At 29.8% G+C, this 19,764-nt stretch overlaps 1 protein-coding gene across 3 annotated transcripts in view; it reads right to left on the bottom strand.

Annotated features, from left to right (window-relative positions):
* The window catches only part of LOC135930862 (uncharacterized), a 35,842-nt gene that overhangs the window by 15,633 nt on the left and 445 nt on the right, over positions 1 to 19,764 (bottom strand). The window contains exon 2 of one of the 3 annotated variants that reach the window (XM_065467659.1): positions 12,825 to 12,870. The exons of the other annotated variants lie outside the window; for them this stretch is intronic. Within the exon in view, the coding sequence (XP_065323731.1) occupies positions 12,825 to 12,864 (40 nt within the window). The 5' untranslated portion in view covers positions 12,865 to 12,870. The remainder of the gene's footprint in view (positions 1 to 12,824; positions 12,871 to 19,764) is intronic. 3 annotated transcript variants of the gene reach the window in all.

Consider the following 19,764-nt stretch of genomic DNA (forward strand, 5'->3'; position numbering starts at 1 on the left):
CTAGTATTTCTCTAATGTCGCAGGAGAATTTTTATAAGTATTGGCCTGGGGGTAAACTGGAAAAAGAGACTATGTGTGTCAGGCAGTTTGATGGATCGGAAGTCGCTGTGTTGGGAAAGGCCAAATTGGGGGTTAATCTTAATGATACTATATTTTTCCTTGATTTATGGGTAGTTAAGGAAAATGTTGAGACTGTTATGGGGTGGGATTGGATTACCAAGCTTGGTCCTCCTAATAATTATTGGAATATTTTTAATACTAGTGATAATGTAATAGTGGATGTTGGAGAGAGTGAAAATTTGGATAATACCGATAATAAAATTTGTGAAATTTCGGAGGAGATGATGGAGAAATCGAGCAAGTTGGATTTTAATGATGAGGGAAATGAGAAGCAAATTGTGGCCGGGGGAAAAGAGAATTGGAATAAGGTTAATCAAGCTATTCCTATTCTAGTGAGGCAGTATGGCATTATTTTTGATGAAAAATTAAGTTGTTTAAATGATTATAAAGTTGATGTTCAACTTAGGGAGGGTTTTTCACCGATCTTTTTGACTTGTCGGCGAGTTCCTTTCGAATGGAGGAAGGAGATCGATGAGGAATTAGATAGATGGGTGAAGGACGGCATTATTATTCCTGTGGGATATAGTGATTGGGCAACTCCGTTAGTACCTGTTAAAAAGGCAAATGGTAAATTGAGACTTTGTGCGGATTTCAGGGTCACGGTAAATCGATGGGTGGTGGAGGTTAAATATCCATTGCCTAGGATTGAAGAGATTTTGGCTCAGTTGAAGGGTGCGAAATATTTTTCCAATGTGGATTTTTCGTCGGCGTATTTGCAGTTACCTTTGAGAAAGGAAATCCGTAAATTATTGACGATAACGACTCCAAAGGGGTTGTTTGCGTTTTGTAGATTACCATTTGGGTTGAGCGTATCTGCTCCCATTTTTCAACGGACCATGGCGTCAGTTTTTCAAGGATTGGAAGGAGTATTTTACTATATGGATGATGTGTTAATCACTGGAGTGACGCCGGAGCAGCATAATCAACGTTTGGAGGAAGTGTTTAGGAGAATTCGTGATAAAGGCTTGAGAGCTAGTAAGGAGAAAAGTGTTCTGGGGGTAATGGAGGTTGAATATTTGGGTCATCGGATTAATGGAATTGAAGTGAAACCTTTGGATAAAAATTTGAAGAATATATCGAACATGAAACGGCCTGACACTAAGGCTGAGTTGCAGTCTTTTTTGGGTATGGTCAATTATTACCATAGGTTCGTGGAAGATTTTGCAAAGGTGGCGGCGCCGTTATATGATTTATTGAAAAAAGGAATTCATTATGAGTGGAAGGATGTACAGCAGATTGCTTTTGAAATTTTAAAGGAAAAAATTGGAAAAGAGTCAGTTTTGGTGTGTTTTGATAATAACTTGGAAATTGTTTTGGCGGTAGATGCCTCAAATAAAGGAGTTGGTGGTGCGTTATTACAGGTAATAGAGGGCTTGGAGAGACCCGTATTGTTTTTCTCGCGTGTTTTTCGTGAGATGGAAACCAGGTATTCTGTGATTGAACAGGAGGCCCTGGCTGTGATTTTCGGGTTGACAAAATGTCGTGAATATTTGATTGGCAAAAAATTTGTAATTTTTACTGATCACAAGCCGTTAATTCACTTATTTCGGAAAAACAATCGGGAGTTAATGATGTCTCCCCGGTTACAACGTTGGTTGTTGTTGGTGGGCAGCTTTAATGTGGAGATCCGATATCGTTGCGGTAAAGAGAATTGTTTGCCTGATAGTTTGTCCCGATTAGGATTAAGTGAAGAAAATGATGAAGGGAACAAGGATAAGGTTCGAAACAGTGAAAAAGCCCTGGTTTGTTCGCTTTCGCATATGCTCAAAGGGGGTCCTACCAATTGGGAGGATCTTAAGTTGAGTACATTGAGTGATAGAGAAATGACTAGGATAAAGTTATGTGTAATGGGGAAAAAGACTTGGGAGGAGGATTGTAAAGTTTTTAAAAAGGTGAAGGAGGAATTGTCTGTGATAGATGATTGTTTAATGAGGGGTAATCGTGCTGTAATTCCGTTCAAATTAAGGAATAAAATTTTAAATTTGTTACATGCTGGACATCAAGGTCAAGGGAAGATGAAATCGTGGGCCCGTGAATATGTTTGGTGGCCGGGTATGGGAAAAGATATTGAAAATATCACAAGGACATGTGAACCGTGTAATTCGTGTGCGGCGATGCCCCGAAAGGAGGTGGGTCAGATATGGCCTAGGTCGAGAAAACCGTGGGAACGCTTACATGTTGATTTTTTCGATTTAGACAAAAGGTCGTATTTTTTAGTAGTGGATTCGTATTCGAAATGGATAGAGTACGAGGAGGTACATGGATATACCACGAAAATTGTTGTAAGGAAATTGAGGGCATTAATGGCCAGGTTTGGATTGCCGGATACCATTGTATCTGATGGAGGACCTACCTTTGTTAGCGAAAATTTCAAGCAGTTCTGTAAAGAGTCTAGGATTCGACACATTTTGACCCCGCCCTATCATCCCAGCTCAAATGGTCAAGCTGAGAGGATGGTAGCAATTGTTAAGAATTGGATAAGAAAGGCCGGCAATCAGGGGAATGGGGTGTATTTGGCCCAGTTTTATTACCTCAATTCTAGGAATAAGGAGGGAGTGACACCTGCTGAATTGTTTTTGGGTCGGAGGACTAGGGTTCCCCTAGATTTTCTAAGGGCCGAGAGTCACGAGAAGGGAGTTTTGGAGGACCGAAAGATTAGGTTTGAAGTTGGAGAAAAAGTATGGACTCGTTTGTTTGACGGGAAGGGCAAGAAATGGGCCAGGGGCATTGTTGGGGTAAACAGAGGTTCAAAGTTGAATTTGATTCAATTAGAAATGGGCGGCACAGTGATGCGCCACAATGATCATATAAGACCGCGGAAGTAAATCTGAGGTACCTCATATGATAATATAAATATGAAAATATATGTATAAATAAAATGAAGGTGCATCCCGAAGGATTAGACTCGTTTCCGAGCAAATATATAATGTGTAAATGAAGGTTTGGGTAACATATGTATGTGGGAATGGGAAGTTAAAGGATCAAATAGGAGAGGGGCTCATCTTAAAGTGGTAAATATATATATTTATGCAAAGCATGAAGGAGTAAAATGTACATGAACGGTCGGTAACCTTTTTTGTTTAAGTTTATGTATTATTATATGATGGTATTAGAATTTATTGATAGATGTTTATGTAAAAAAGTGAAATTGAATAAGGAGGTTATCTCGGTAATATTACGAGAAATTGAAGTATGTATATGTAATGTTAGTTTAATGTTCCGGCTGTCGGTAATTAACAAGGGAAAAAGATTGAAATTGTGGTAATATATGTATTGTAAATGAATAAAAGTGTAAAAAAATAAAAGGAATGGAAAAGTTGTAATTCATTTTGTGAATACATTTTTGTTCATAGCCTTATAGGATTTTTGTTCATAGCCTTATAGGATAAATCACGGTTGTTGAACATTGGTATTGGTACTGGGAAAATATTTTTTTTTAAATAAAAAAAGATATAATTAATTAAAAAGTTTTTGTTTGAGTTTTTTTTTTCCTTTCCCCCCCTTATCTCTTGTTTATAATTTAATGGTCTGTGTATGTGTGGAATACCGTAAAAGGAAATAGGAAAAGTTTAAAACGTGTTTGTGTTTTGGAACGCAATCATGGATTGATTTTGTTTTTGTGTATGAAGTGAATTTTTTTTTTAAGGAAAATTAAATTATAAAAGTGTTAGTTAATTTAAATTTTTTTTTGTAAAAGATTTTTTTTTTAAATTATAAAATTATTTTTTTTTTCAATTAAATTCCCCGAAATATTAAATTATACTTCTTTTATTAAATTGAAGTTTTTGTTGTTATAAAGTCAATTTTTTTTTACAAGAAATTATTACTACCATTTTCTGTAAACTAAAATAAAGAAAAGGTCAACGCATATCCTGGAACCAGTAAATTATATTTTTTTTTATTAAATTGAAGTTTTTGTTGTTATAAAGTTTTTTTTTCAAAAAAATTAAGTCATTACTACTAATTTCTGGAAACCAAAATAAAGAAAGGGTCCACGTATAGCCTTGAACCAGATATCCACAAATATTTTATCACCTTCGAGAAATGGAAACAATCTCACGACTTGTGGACCTTGGAGATTTCTATCTCCAGGTCACATTAATCAAGATGCACGATGGTATGACCCTGGGAGATGGACGCCGGAAGGAAAATCAACCACCGACGTATGGGATTAGACGGAAAAAATGTTATAATTGTCAGGGAGAGGGTCATCTTAGACATCAATGCACGCAACTACCCAGGGATCGTGTACCTATGGGGGTGTTATCGGAGAATCCGCGGGTAAAACCATATGAGGAAAAAAAAAGATATATAACGAGATGAATGTGGAGCAGCCGACAACTTCTGTTCTTATGGGACCGGCCATACCTGCTGATAGGCGTCCTCCGAAAAGACCAAGTTATAATGATGGAGTGCCACAATTAGGGGAATCTCGCGGACATCGAGAGGTAGATATGTTGCAGAGAGCTATGGCTACTATAGCTACTGAGGTTCTACCGACGACTAGTGCAGGGGATTTTTGGAGCAGTCCCATGTCGGCTTAGGGTGAGGAATATTCATTTAACATGAAGGTGAGCATGAACATTTTTTGTATACATGTAAAAAAAAAATTTTTTTTTGTTTATCGACATGCCCTGATCCCATAAAGGAGTGGCATGTCGTATTTGTAAATACGTACATGTTTACGCGAAATGCCAATCAACCGATTAAAATAAGGTTGATTGGATAGAAAAATTAGATGTAATATATTATATGTGGATTTTTTTTTTTATGAAATTAATTTCTTTTTATATTAAAATGACGAATTTATTTTATTTTGATTTAATTTAATTATTAATAAAGAGATCATTGGTGAGTTATATTTTTGTCTGCTTTGTGATTTTTGTAGTTTCGAGAGTTTGTTTGAGTTGTTTCTGTTTTTTCTCTTAGTTTGTGTTTAGGATTTTTTTTTAGTGTGTAAGTTTAGATTTCGAATAAAGTCTTAATTTTTTTTACCATTGACCATATATCTTTTAGTAGAATATAAAAGACATTATAAAAAAATTATCTTATAATTTACTTTGTTCACTGTTGATAGCATTATATATTTTGAGTTCCATCTGGTTATCACATCCAACGGAATCCTCGTTCCACCAGATAGCTGCATGTATTTTTGTAAAAGTTTGAGTGAAGAATGTAGCTTCTTTACAACGTCAGTTATTTTAATTAGCTTTTTATCTAGGTATGAAAATCCCTCTTTAACTATCAAATTTATAACATGTGCTAAACATCGGTGGCTGTATCCGCCTGTTTTATATTTTTCCTGATAAATTGTATTCATTTTTTCAACAGCTTTTATTACGTTTAGTGCATTATCATGCGTGATTGAGATAATTTTGTCCTGAATCTCAAAATCATCCAGAGATTCTAATAAACATTGTGATATATCCTCACCACTATGAGGATATGGTAACTCAATTAAATCTAAAAGGAAACTTTCCATTTTTTAATAATATAATGGCATGTTATTGCGCAAAACGATGACGAATTAATTGAGGTCCACATATCAGTGGTGATGGCTATCTTGCTATCAATATTTTTTAACTTAGTGATAAGATTTAATTTGGAACTTTTATATAGCTTTTCAATATATTTACAGGCCGTTTGACGAGTCCAAATTTTTTCATTTTTAAATATATAAGATAATATTCCACTGAAAGAATCACTATTCAGTGAATTGAAAGATATATTATTCTTTATTATATATTATCGAAATTTTAGAAAAATTCTGACGGCCTAAGCCCTAGACCCGACCATTTACTGTTATTTAATATTATAGTCTTAAGAGGTTTCATTTATATTATATTTGATTTTTTAATATCAAATTTTTATTTTTTAACCCTTCCTACTCCGGACCTAATCCAACACATTAAGAGACCAAGAGTGAATACTAATATTTTAGTAGAAAAATATTTTAATGTTGATAAAAATATTCCTGACCCCTCAAAACCTAAACCTGCCCCCTTTAAGTGATTATTATTATTATAATAAAAAGATATTCTGATTTCCTTTTATTTGATACCCATATCAAAAAAACTTATTTTTTACCCCTCCCCCCCCCTTCATCCACCCCCCAGACCAAGTCATACCCATCAAGACCAAGAATGAATGCTTTCAGTCAAAAGAAATTTAAATTAGCTTCTATTTGATACCCATATCGATTTTTATATTTATAAAAATATTCCTGACCCCCAGACATAGACCCACCCGCTTAAAGTGATTATCATTAATACAATAAAAAAAATATTTTAATTACCTTTTATTTGATACCCATATCAAAAAAACTTATTTTTATCCCCCCCCTTCACCCACCCCCCCAGACCAAGTCATATCCATCAAGACCAAGAATAATACCCATATCAAAAAAACTTATTTTTACCCCCCCCCCTTCACCCACCCCCCAGACCAAGTCATACCCATCAAGACCAAGAATAAATGCTCAGAGTCAAAAGATCTTTAGATTAGCTTTTATTTGATCCATATCAAAAAAACTTATTTTTTTACCCCCCCCTCTTCACCCCCCCCCCAGACCAATTCATACCCATCAAGACCAAGAATAAATGCTTAGAGTCAAAAGATATTTAGATTAGCTTTTATTTCATACCCATATCAAAAAAACTTATTTTTTTACCCCCCCCCAGACCAATTCATACCCATCAAGACCAAGAATAAATGCTTAGAGTCAAAAGATATTTAGATTAGCTTTTATTTGATACCCATATCAAAAAAACTTATTTTTTTACCCCCCCCCCTCCCAGACCAATTCATACCCATCAAGACCAAGAATGAATGCTTAGAGTCAAAAGATATTTAAATCAGCTTTTATTTCATACCCATATCAAAAAAACTTATTTTTTACCCCCCCCCCCTTCACCCACCCCCCAGACCAAGTCATACTCATCAAGACCAAGAATGAATGCTTAGAGTCAAAAGATATTTATACATCTTCACAACAAATTTAAAATCTTTGTGCTCAAGGGTTAAAAAGTATTATCGTTGTTCGGTCTCCCCTAATTTTTTTCCCACTTGTGGTGCGACTGAGGGTTAAAAACTATTATGTTTTAATTTTATAAAGAAAAGTAAAAATTCATTTATTTTAACAGCGAATTTAAAAAATCATGTAAAAAGGGATCATATTGATATGATACGGATTGAGAAGACAGAAATGCCAAAAAATCTAGTAGGCATAAGGAAACTCTTACCCGAGGAGATCATATATTTAAATAAATTAATTCTTAGATATATAATAAAGAATAATATATCTTTCAATTCACTGAATAGTGATTCTTTCAGAGGAATATTATCTTATATATTTAAAAATGAAAAAATTTGGCCTCGTCAAACGGCCTGTAAATATATTGAAAACTATATTAAAGTTCCAAATTAAATCTTATCACTAAGTTAAAAAATATTGATAGCAAGATAGCCATCACCACTGATATGTGGACCTCAATTAATTCGTCATCGTTTTGCGCAATAACATGCCATTATATTATTAAAAAATGGAAAGTTTCCTTTTAGATTTAATTGAGTTACCATATCCTCATAGTGGTGAGGATATATCACAATGTTTATTAGAATCTCTGGATGATTTTGAGATTCAGGACAAAATTATCTCAATCACGCATGATAATGCACTAAACGTAATAAAAGCTGTTGAAAAAATGAATACAATTTATCAGGAAAAATATAAAACAGGCGGATACAGCCACCGATGTTTAGCACATGTTATAAATTTGATAGTTAAAGAGGGATTTTCATACCTAGATAAAAAGCTAATTAAAATAACTGACGTTGTAAAGAAGCTACATTCTTCACTCAAACTTTTACAAAAATACATGCAGCTATCTGGTGGAACGAGGATTCCGTTGGATGTGATAACCAGATGGAACTCAAAATATATAATGCTATCAACAGTGAACAAAGTAAATTATAAGATAATTTTTTTATAATGTCTTTTATATTCTACTAAAAGATATATGGTCAATGGTAATTAATTTTACAAAATTTTGACTATATATAAAGGGAACTAGGTCTAGTCAAACCATTTTTTTACAAATCCCAGTCTTCCCTACCTTTTAAACCATAATATAATTATTTTATTCAATAATATTTAAAGATAATAGTTTTACAATTTTAAATTTTAGAGATATAACATTTCATAATATATTTTATATAGAATTTAGATACAATTAAAGACCTTTGGAAAAAATATATGGCGCCTTTCGATATAAATGATAGTGAGGCGAGATCTTTAAACGAAATTGAAAATTTTTTAAAACCTTTTTATAAAATAACACTTGAAATATCGTCAGATACTTCTACTATTGGAACCTCAGTTTTATTTATGACAAAGATAGAGCAGATTTTAGACGAAACTTCGAAAAATCATCCCGATAGCGATCTTAAAAATGCGGCTAGTAAAATGTTGATAAAATGTGCAACATATAAAAATTTGCTGGTTCATTTAGCAATTTTGTATCTACACTATTAGATTCCAAAAATAAAATATATGCCTAAATTTATAGCAAAGGAGGATTATAATGAAAAATTTAAATCATTATATAAAAGCTATGATTGGCCATCGCAAAAAGCGAATGTTTATGACTTCTCTAAAGATGATATGGAAACACAACCCTATTCGGTTTGCATGCATAACTAAATGAGAAAGTAATTATAAATGTTTGGTATATTAATTTATAATTTTTATGGATGCTTATGAATATCCAGATCTCAGTAGAGATGAATTTATAGTTATAGATTACATCAAAGAACCGGTTGCACCAGCTTCAACCAATATACTTGATTGGTGGGCCAAAAATAGTGATTTTTACCCAACGTTGTCGCTCATAGCTAAAGATTTCTTCACACAACAAACAACAAGCGTTCCTAGTGAAAGAGTCTTTAGCAAGGCCGTTGATTTTTTGACGAAGAAACGAAATAGGATGTCGGGGACAACCGTTAAATATTGTATGTGCCTTAATAATTGGGATGTTAGAGATATAATATAAAATATTTTATTTATATATATTGTATCTTATTTATTGTATTATGTTAAAAAGTTATTTTATGTTTACAAAATAAATAAATATTGTGTAATTAATAATTTGAAGATATGTGGTAAAAATCTATTTAATATAAGATTATAGGCTTTTTAACAGCTTTTATCTAAGGTTTCACAAAAAAAAATATCATAATGTTCAAATGAAGATATTTGATTATATTTTCTTTAAAATAATTCTTTGTATAAAGGGATCCCTTTAAAACCCGCGATGATCCCGGATAGTTCTAATTCCTTTAAAAATTACGAAAATACTGGGGTTTTGAAATCTTTATGATTCTAAAACGAGAAACTATTTTTTTTAAATAAAATTCTCTATTAGTATATTGGATTCGAACTTTAATATCATCATTTTCTTTTGTAGAAAATTGAGTAAAATTTAACAAAAAATAAAATTATACCTAAAACGAATTATTCACTATTCGATTTTATTTCATAAGATTCGTATTTTATGAATAAAAAGATTATTTGATTCGAATCGAATAAAGAAAATATATTTATTATCTGTGGAATATTTTTTTTTATCTATTTATTATTCGATCGAATTATTCTTATTATTTGAAATAATTTATAAATATTAGAAATTATTCAGAAATATTCAAACCCAGAAATATTTGACATGATTCTTAAGTATTTAAAAGTTCCTTGAAAAGTTTTTACTTTTTTTTTCAACATCTATAAATCACTTAATAAATTTTAATATCCTTTTTGAATATATTTTTGAAGAATTTAATTTTTGGCATCGAATATTCGATGAATCAAATCCAATGTTTTCATTATTCGAACGGACACGAATAAGGAATTATTTAATTCGTACTAATACGAATAATATAATTATTCGATTCGAAAACACGAATTATGTAAATATTTGATTTGATTCGTATTTTTCTTGAAAATTAAAAAATATTAGATAACTTTTTAGCTAAGTTCTATATCTCTTTTAAATTATTGAGGAATAATTTTGATCAAATAAATTTATGCTCGAATTTAAGCTCTTCACGAAAATTAGAAAGTATTAATAATAAATTTTTAGCTATTTTATATTAGCATTGTTGAACGGCCCAATTAAGATTATAACCATAATTATATTTTGTAAGCCTGTAGATTTTACACATATATGGCAGAAAGGTTTTTACCTCTATTTGCCAAATCTCCAATCTTGCATAATATTAATTTGGCTAAAATCTTAATCAGGCCGTCCAAAACATCACTATTTTATATATCTCTTATATTATTCAAGAATTTGTTGATCAGACCATAATTACTTCTTAGATTTATTAATGTTTGAATCTTTGAATTATAGAAAAGTTTTTTTTAAATAAAAAATATTATAAAAAAATAATACAATAGCAACAATCAAAAATGATTTATATTTTAATTTCTATACCTAAAAAATAAATTCTCATCATGTACATAAAAAAATTTATAAACAAAAAATAAAATATTATTTGAAAAAAAACATGATCTAACTTTGTCTGTTTATAAAATATATAAAAAATGTATCAGACATGACTTTGCAAAAAGTAAAAATAATTATATAAAATAGTTAAAATTAAATTTTATCCACATCTTTATTTCATTATTTTCTGGAATTATTTAGAAGGGTAAATAAATGAGAAAGCCGTTTATTTTAGCTCGCTATAACACCTGGTTCTTAAGATATAGGGGCTCAAATCTGTAAAATTTTTAAAATAATTATATATCATATTGTAAGTAAAAATATTCTCTAAAGGGCTATCAAAAAATAATAAAAATTGGCGCCAAATTGAGTCTTTAACATTCGGTTTACCTATAATGCTTTACCTGTATTTTTAAGCAAAAAAGGGACTATGTTTTCAATGATATAATAAAATATATATTTACTAAATAATGTGAACAGGATTTCCATTAGTGTTGTTAAACGGCTCTTTTTGAGCCGATTTTTAAAAACGGCTAAATCAATATTTTAACCAGAAAACAATTGTCTAAGCATCGAGTTTTCGATAATAGATGTCTAAACCTTTGTGCCATCTATCCGGATCTGGACCTTGGGTCTGAACGCCGGGTCTGTGCTCGGGGTTCGTGCTCAGAGCTGGTTTTGCCGATATTTTAGACCCAAACCCCGGGTCTGGGCTCTACACAACCATCCTATTAACAACACTACTTATGCAGGCAAAAATAATTTTATATGTAAATAGGAAAATATCAAGTGCAGAAAAGGCTAATTTTATGTAATATTAAAGAACTTTTCATTCACTTTGGAGAGACTCATAACGATATACAGTTAGGTCTGAGTAGATTTGCTTTCTTACGACCTAAAAACTGTGTTTTAGCAGGTGGTCCAGGTACACATACCATGTGTATCTGCACATTACATTAAAATTTTAAGCTTATTTTAATAGGTGGAAAATTAAAACAGCTAACAAACAATATTGGTCATTATAATTATCCTGTGTAAAAACAGAACAAATAAATAAATTAATTAATAATAACTAATATGAAATATTCGTCCTCTAGTCGACTCAATTATATATTTCGTATTCATGGTCAAGTTCAAAGTCTAAAGTATATAAATGTAAAAAATAGATCACAAATATCTTAATTAATAAAATTTGAAATATTCGTCCTCTAGTCGACTCACGTTCATAGAAGTATAACTATTCGTCCTCTAGTCGACTCAAGTATATATTTTGTATTCATAACTCAAGTTGGAAGTCTAAAGTAAATAAATGTAAAAAACAGAACAAATATCTTAATAAATAAAAACTAATTTGAAATATTCGTCCTCTAGTCGACTCAAGTTCATAGAAAACTATTTGTCCTCTTGTCGACTCAAGTATATAATTCCTATTTGCAACTCAAGTTGGAAGTCTAAAATAAAAAAAAGTAATAAACAACAAATATCTTAATTAATAATATCTAATTTGAAATATTCGTCCTCTAGTCGAATCTAGTTCATAGAACTATTCGTCCTCTAGTTGACTAAAGTATATAATTCCTATTTAAATCTCAAGGTGGAAGTCTAAAATAAAAAAATGTAAAAAACAGAAAAAATCTTAATTATTAATAATTTATTTGAAATATTTGTCCTCTAATCGACGACTCAAGTTTATAAAAATATTCGTCCTCTAGTCGACTCAAGTATATAGACTTGAGTTCGCGACTCGAGTTTATAACTAAAGTCAGTTTGGGTCGATTTTTTCGACCCAAAACTTAGACTCAGTTTTCAAGTCGACTAGATTCAGTCGATTAACAACACTAGTAATAGCCACTATTATAAAAAATAAATTTTGTGTTGTCAATGCAAGTTTAGCAAATGTTTTTTATATTATTTCATAGAGGCTAGGAATTGTAAATATTTAATAATATCCATATGATCTGGATTTAGAAATTGATGAGGAATTCTAATTAGTTTATATATAATAATCTTAGAATATTTGTTTGTCTGACCTCATATTTTTTATACTATTTATATATAAAAATGTATTTTATTTTCCTTTAGAACAAAATGGTCCACACTAGAGTTAACCCAGTCAATTCCTTTTTTACTTATAATATTCTCTTAAATAAATCAGCCTATAATATAGATAAGTGTAAAATCATATTTAAAAGTGATCAACCATACCTAATTGGAAAGGCGTCCAAAGGCATCCTTCTAAAAACATGAATCCCTAAATATAATAAAATTAAAGCGTTTTATAACAATTTTACCATCAATATCAAAATTTAGCCATAATATTTCTATAATTTTATGTTCAGGATTAAAATGGATAAAAAATTCACATTAATAAATTCTTGTATAGAGTTATTATGATTTTTATATATCTTTTATATATGATTCATAGATACGTAAAATAAAAAATAAATTAATTTCATCTATTTTATAAATAAAAATATATTAACTTAAGTGATGGAAAAATCTTAAAAAATAATATTCTTAATTATTAATTAAAATTATAACGATGGTGTTGCTTCAATAAAAATAATTTATTTTTTATAACCAATAAGCTTTTACAAATAGCTGAACAGAACCCAGTGGTCTCTACAAAGAGGAGGGGTCCGAAGCAACTGCTTCTTAATTTGAATGAGGGTACTTTTTAAAAATTATTTCATTTTTTGTTTTACCACACCCATCCCCATCCATAAAGATTTCTTGTCTTATAAATTATTTTTCCAATTTCAAAATAAGCCCAAAAATATTAACCAAAAAAATACAAATGCTTAATTAATAATTGCACACAGCCTAATATAAGAGATGATAAATGGACAGATAATATTAGAAAAAGACATGGTGGGCTAAATTTTAACGATATAAAGAAAAACTTTGAAATAGTGGTTTTTAAAGATATTATTAAACTAATTGCAGATTCGGAACCTGTCCACAAATTGCATACTCAAAAAAAATAAAGAAAAAAGAAGGTGAAGCATATTATAGCACCACCGTATCATCCAAGCTGGTCAGGTGGAAAGAATGGTGACAGTTGTAAAAACCTAGTTATGAAAGTCAATTGTGTGGTGGTGGAATTTGGATAGCGGTAACGTATACAACAACATTCGAAGGGGAGAAGAACATTCCCAAGCTGAAAAACTATCAGGGAGGAGAACACGGATTTTACTGGATTTATTGAAGCTGAAACCAGCTACAGCGGTGAATGCGGAGATAAATGAGGGGCCTGAATTTTAGAGGGACAGATCGTATGGGCCAGAATATACGGAAGTAAAATAAAATAGGAATCCGGGGTGATCATGGAGAACATTGGACACAAATTACGGGTAAAATTCGCCGACGGAAGAGAATAATTGAACAGCAGGATCAAATACGAAAGGGGTTAGAGCCCGGAAGATTGTGATCGGGTCCTGGCATTGTAGGGGGTAATGGTTTAAAACCTTCATAATTATTTAAGAGTTGGATCTTATATTTGAGCAATGATTTGGGAAAGATCAAGTTGAATTGCCAAACCAAATCGGATATGGATTGGGTTATGTAATGTTGTTAAACGACTCGTTTTGAGCCGATTTTTAAAAACGGCTAACTCAATATTTCGTCCAGAATAGTATTACGCAAGCCTGAAGATTTTGTTTATAGAAGGAACAAAGGTTTGAACATCTATTAGCGAAATCTCGAGGGGGTCATTCCACATCAAATGAGCAAAAAATGAGATTTTAGGCCTACCCCTTTCGATTTTTTTAAAATTTGGTAAGCAAAGAAAGGTCAATGTAACTAAGAAATAGCCAAAATTTTAGCCTCCTAACATTTATATTTTTAAAGATATTAGGGTTCAAAGTGGCAAAAATGACGTATTTTTACCATTATCTGCCTTCATTCAATTAAGCATATCTTAAAAACTACATAATTGTAAATAACGAATTTAATATCAAAATTACGTAGAAAGATTCTACTTTTAGATAAAAAAAATTTTATTTTTTTTACAATTTCCGGCCATTTTATTTAATATATAAAGACTAAAAACAAATTTTTGGAAATAATACGACCTTCAATTTTTTAAAAAAATTTAGTAGACATTATTAAACTCTTCCTTTATATTTATATAAAAAAATTGGTTTGGGACGCGGCCATCTTCATTCTCAAAATCGATAAAAATGTTTAAAGTGTATAAATATTTTCCCGAAAGGGAGCGTCTTTGTATAAAATAATATATTAATCAGTTTTTAATGGTTTTTCTTGGACTATTTGATATAATTTAAAGGATTATTCATCTTGTAAGTGAAAATAACAATAAATGGGGCTTTCGTTCAATTATAGAAATTGTCTATCGATAAAATAAATTCAATTTATTACTTTATTTATAATTTATTATAAAAATTTTGCCCATATAGCATATATTTAATGAATATTAATAAAATATATTTAACCAAATTTATAGTTCTTGAATATATGAATCAGAATCTTGTGCATTTCATAGACGCCAAAAAATAATATCAAAATTTTCTCTACTCAATTTTTTAAAATAATTTGATATTTTTAAAATATTACAAATATTAATTTATTATTATTATGAAATTATATACAAAATAAAAGTATTATCATAAAATAACCCAAAACAATATAAATATTGGATCGGATTTTCTAAAATCGGCATAAGCCTTACTAAATTAGAATAACAATAAATAAGTGTTTCAATCAATAAAATAAATAAAAATTTTAAAATTGATTAATCATTCAATAATACATGCTCACTATATTAATTCATTTTTTAATTAATTTATTGGTATTTTGATTTCTATCAACACCTAACCCCAAGCCTGGAAAAACTATAGACGAATATACAGCTAAAATTGTACAAGAATTTTATTGTATGGACGAAATAAGCAGAATCATGCCAGGCAAGAAAGATTGCGTTTCGATTTTGACCAAAGACGGAAAAAAGAATACCATACATAAGAGATTAATTTTAGATAATATGAAAGAAATTTATATATTTTTTAAAGAAATGAGGCCTGATGTTAAAATTGGTTTTTCAAAATTTGCAAGCATTCGCTCAAAAATTGTATACTCGTTGGAGGTAGTGGTACACATGTATGTGATTGCAGCTAACACCAAAATTTTAAATTAATGATCATTGGATCAAATTTAACCAATGATATGTTGCCCTTTAAAACATACAAACATATTTTACACTTAATAATTTGTAATCCGCCTCAACCATCCAGTTTATATGGGCAAATGTGATAATTGTCCAGGGTCAACACATTTACGCGATCAAATAGAAATATTGTTTCGTTCTAAGGACATCGAATTTATAACATACAAACAATGGCTATCCGTAGATAGAACCACTCTTGAAACAATAACCACAGTAGGTGAATTTATCAATGCCTTTTTTGAAAAAATGGAATCTTTATTACTCCATTTTTTTATTTTAACGCAACAATCGTTGTATCAAAACAATCTAAAATTGAACTTAGATTAAGACCAATATTTATTTTATGTGATTTTTAAGAAAAGCTTTATACTTCATGATGAAGTATAAAATTATCATTGGAATAGGGCTCAATCCACTGCTCACCCTTTTGTTATATATTATAAAGATAATTTTGCCAATATTTGTTGCCTAAATTATGTAATGATATCCGAATCTTTGCAACACAATACAATAGCAGTACATAATTTCAAAAAAACATTGGTAAATTTTTTATTTTTCCGATGATAAGTAAAAATTTTTATTAATATTTGCCATCATGAGATGGATTTCGGGGTACAGGCGAAATGGCATTTTTCTGCTATAGCACACAGGAAAAGTGTTTGTGATGGGATTGGTAGCACTGTTAAAAGATTAGCCGCTAGAGCTAGTTTACAAGGCCTTACTCAAAGTAAATAACCACATCATATGAATTGTACGAGTTAAAAAAGAAAATATTAATGTCATATATCTAGAATAGATGACCAAAATAAATTATGATTACAAAGATCTATTACTCAGGGAAAGATTTTCAAAAACTAGATCTATACCTGGAACACACAAAATAAACACCTTGATTCCAACAGATCTACATCAATTTAAAAGTAAAATGTATTCCAATTCAATAGAGAGTACTATAGAATAGTTATCATATAATGATGAAAGTATAATTATTGAAGAAATATCAGGATACCTAACGTATCCTTATGATTCTAATTGGTGGTTAGCTTTGTTTTAGTGAAAAATTAAAAGCAGGAAGAAATATATATAAAGTTTTTAAACCATCCGGACCTTCTAATTCCTTTACATTTCCAAGTATAGACGACACTCTTTACTTGCCCAAATGTCATATCTTAACATTAGTTCCACTGTTAACTGCTACTGGCCGTAGTTATACATTGTTGTCACAAGAAAGTAAATGCGCTACCAAAAAATTAGAATCTTTTAAAAGTGAGTTGTTTATTAGATTTTTAAATTTAAATTATATCAATTTTTTAATATTTAGGGCGCCATATATGAAATGCACAAGATTCTGATTCATATATTCAAGAACTCGAAACTTAATTGAACATATTTTATTAATATTCATTATATATATGTTATATGCGCAAAAATTTTTATAATAAATTGAATTTATTTTATCGATAGACAATTTCTATAATTGAATGAAAGCCCCATTTATTGTTATTTTCACTTACAAGATGAATAATCCTTTAAAGTATATCAAATAGTCCAAAAAAAACCATTAAAAACTGATTAATATATAATTTTGTACAAAGACGCCCCCTTTCGGGATAATATTTATACACTTTTCTAAACATTTTTATCGATTTTGAGAATGAAGATGGCCGCGTCCCAGATTAATTTTTTTTTATAAATATAAAGAAAGAGTTTAATAATGTCTACTAAATTTTTTTAAAAAATTAAAGGTCGTATTATTTCCAAAAAATTGTTTTTAGTCCTTATATATTAAATAAAATGACCGCAAATTGAAAAAAAAATTAAAAAATTTTTTTTATCTAAAAGTAGAATCTTTGTACGTAATTTTGATATTAAATTTGTTATTTACAATTAAGTAGTTTTTAAGATATGCTTAATTGAATGAAGGCAGATAATGGTAAAAATATGTCATTTTTGCCACTTTGAACCCTAATATCTCCAAAAATATAAATGATACGAGGCTAAAATTTTGGCTATTTCTTAACTACACTACCCTTTCTTTGCTTACCAAATTTTAAAAAAATCGAAGGGGGTCGGCCGAATCGTGGTTGATTTGTCATGGAACGACCCGAGGCTTATAAAATATTTTACTGGCTAATATATTGAATTAACTGTTTTTAAAAATCGGCTCAAAACGAGCCGTTTAACAACACTAGGGTTATGCTCAACAGTGTGGCAATCTATGGATGTAGCTGAGTTCAACGCGGGGCAATTTATGGGAATAGTTATGTTCAACACCGACACAGTTGATACTGACGAGGGGAAGGTAATCGTTACTACAAACGGCAAAAATGAGGAACCTCACGAAAGTAGGGGGCAATACTAATGCTAATGATGGATAAAACTATGGAAAAATAACAGTCTTATGGGATGAAAGCAAAGGCAATGGCCAGTGAGGAAGATGGGAGTGCGATATTTGGATTTCAATTAATAGGGCGTGATATATATTTTATATATATTGGTGGACAAATATTTTTTTATTATCGTGCGTAATCATTATTTTATTCAAAAGTTATTTTATTTTGTTATTCACAAAATAATATTCCATATATTTGAATTATAGAATATTAGTAAATTAATATTTATTTATTATATTTTGCCTATTCATTGTGGTATATTATAATTTCGATTAAATAAATATTAATTTAGTGTCTCAAACTTGCGTTAAATATTAAAATGGGTAAATTCAATCATTTTTTTTCTTCTTAAATTAATTAATCATGGAACTGATATACAAAAAAATATTACATTAAAATATGAATTGATTTAATTTTAACTAGGACTATACCAATATTTATATGGTTATAAATGTGCATACTTGCCACAAGATAGGCAGTAAATTTTTAGTGCATAATCATCTTGGAATGTTAACAAAACTTTAAAATAATTTATTAAACAAAAATATTTTTAAGGAAGAGTCAGCCAGAATTGATAAAATGAGCATATATTTTAGATCATTTTTTGACAATTTTTTGCTGATCCAATCCAGAACAAATTTTGATTGCCTGATTCTGACATCTCTTTATAATTATTTTTTTATAACAAGTTTAATGTAATATCAGTATTTTGAGATGTTATATACAATTTATAATAGTTAGTTTTCTTTTAATATCAGAAAAATATTGGCACAAATTATTTTTCAATACCAGAGCAATAAATAACAGTTAACCGGTTTTTAAAAATGTACTACATGAGCTAAACCAAGATTTGATAAGAAAAAAAAATTTGATCTATACATTTCTAAACAGGAGAGAAAGTGTTGTTAATTTTTTTTTCTATATCTTTTTCCTTTTATAATTTTGTTTGTTGCAATATTAACTTATTATGAAGAATAAATATCAGAGACCTATGCAGAGGTACACTGGCCATATTTTTATATTTTTTAAATATACCCAGGCCAGGCTGAATTTTTTTTTAAATACCCAGACCAGGCTATATATTTTAAAACCAAATACTTTAAATCGCCATTATTAGCTATAAAAATTAAAAATAAATAAAATATTATTTAAAATTTGGGTCAGCAGGCCTGAAAATTTTTTAAAAAAAAAAATCTGAGTTGGGCTAAAAAAAATTATTTATAAAAAATCCAGGCCAGGCAATGCAAATGGTACCTCTGCTGGTCTAAGTATGCATAAAAATTAATTATGAGTACAGGTTCCAATAATATTGGAAGACATTTTTATGGCTTAAATAATAACAAATTATTTTTGAAGGATGGATATATTTTTCCACATAAATTTGTTTTTTTTTGTATTATATTTAATAAAAAAAAATTGGCATTAGATATTGACCATTAATACAATTGTATTAGATTGGTGTTAACTGCAAAAAATGAAGCATTAATGCATTTTTTTATTATATAAAAAGGATAAATATCAATAACAAAGAAAATAATGAATAAGATTTTTTTAAATTTGATAATGA

The sequence above is a fragment of the Gordionus sp. m RMFG-2023 genome, chromosome 1 (assembly GCF_954871325.1).
Source record: "Gordionus sp. m RMFG-2023 chromosome 1, tfGorSpeb1-WG-v2, whole genome shotgun sequence".
Lineage (NCBI taxonomy): Eukaryota > Metazoa > Nematomorpha > Gordioida > Chordodea > Parachordodidae > Gordionus > Gordionus sp. m RMFG-2023.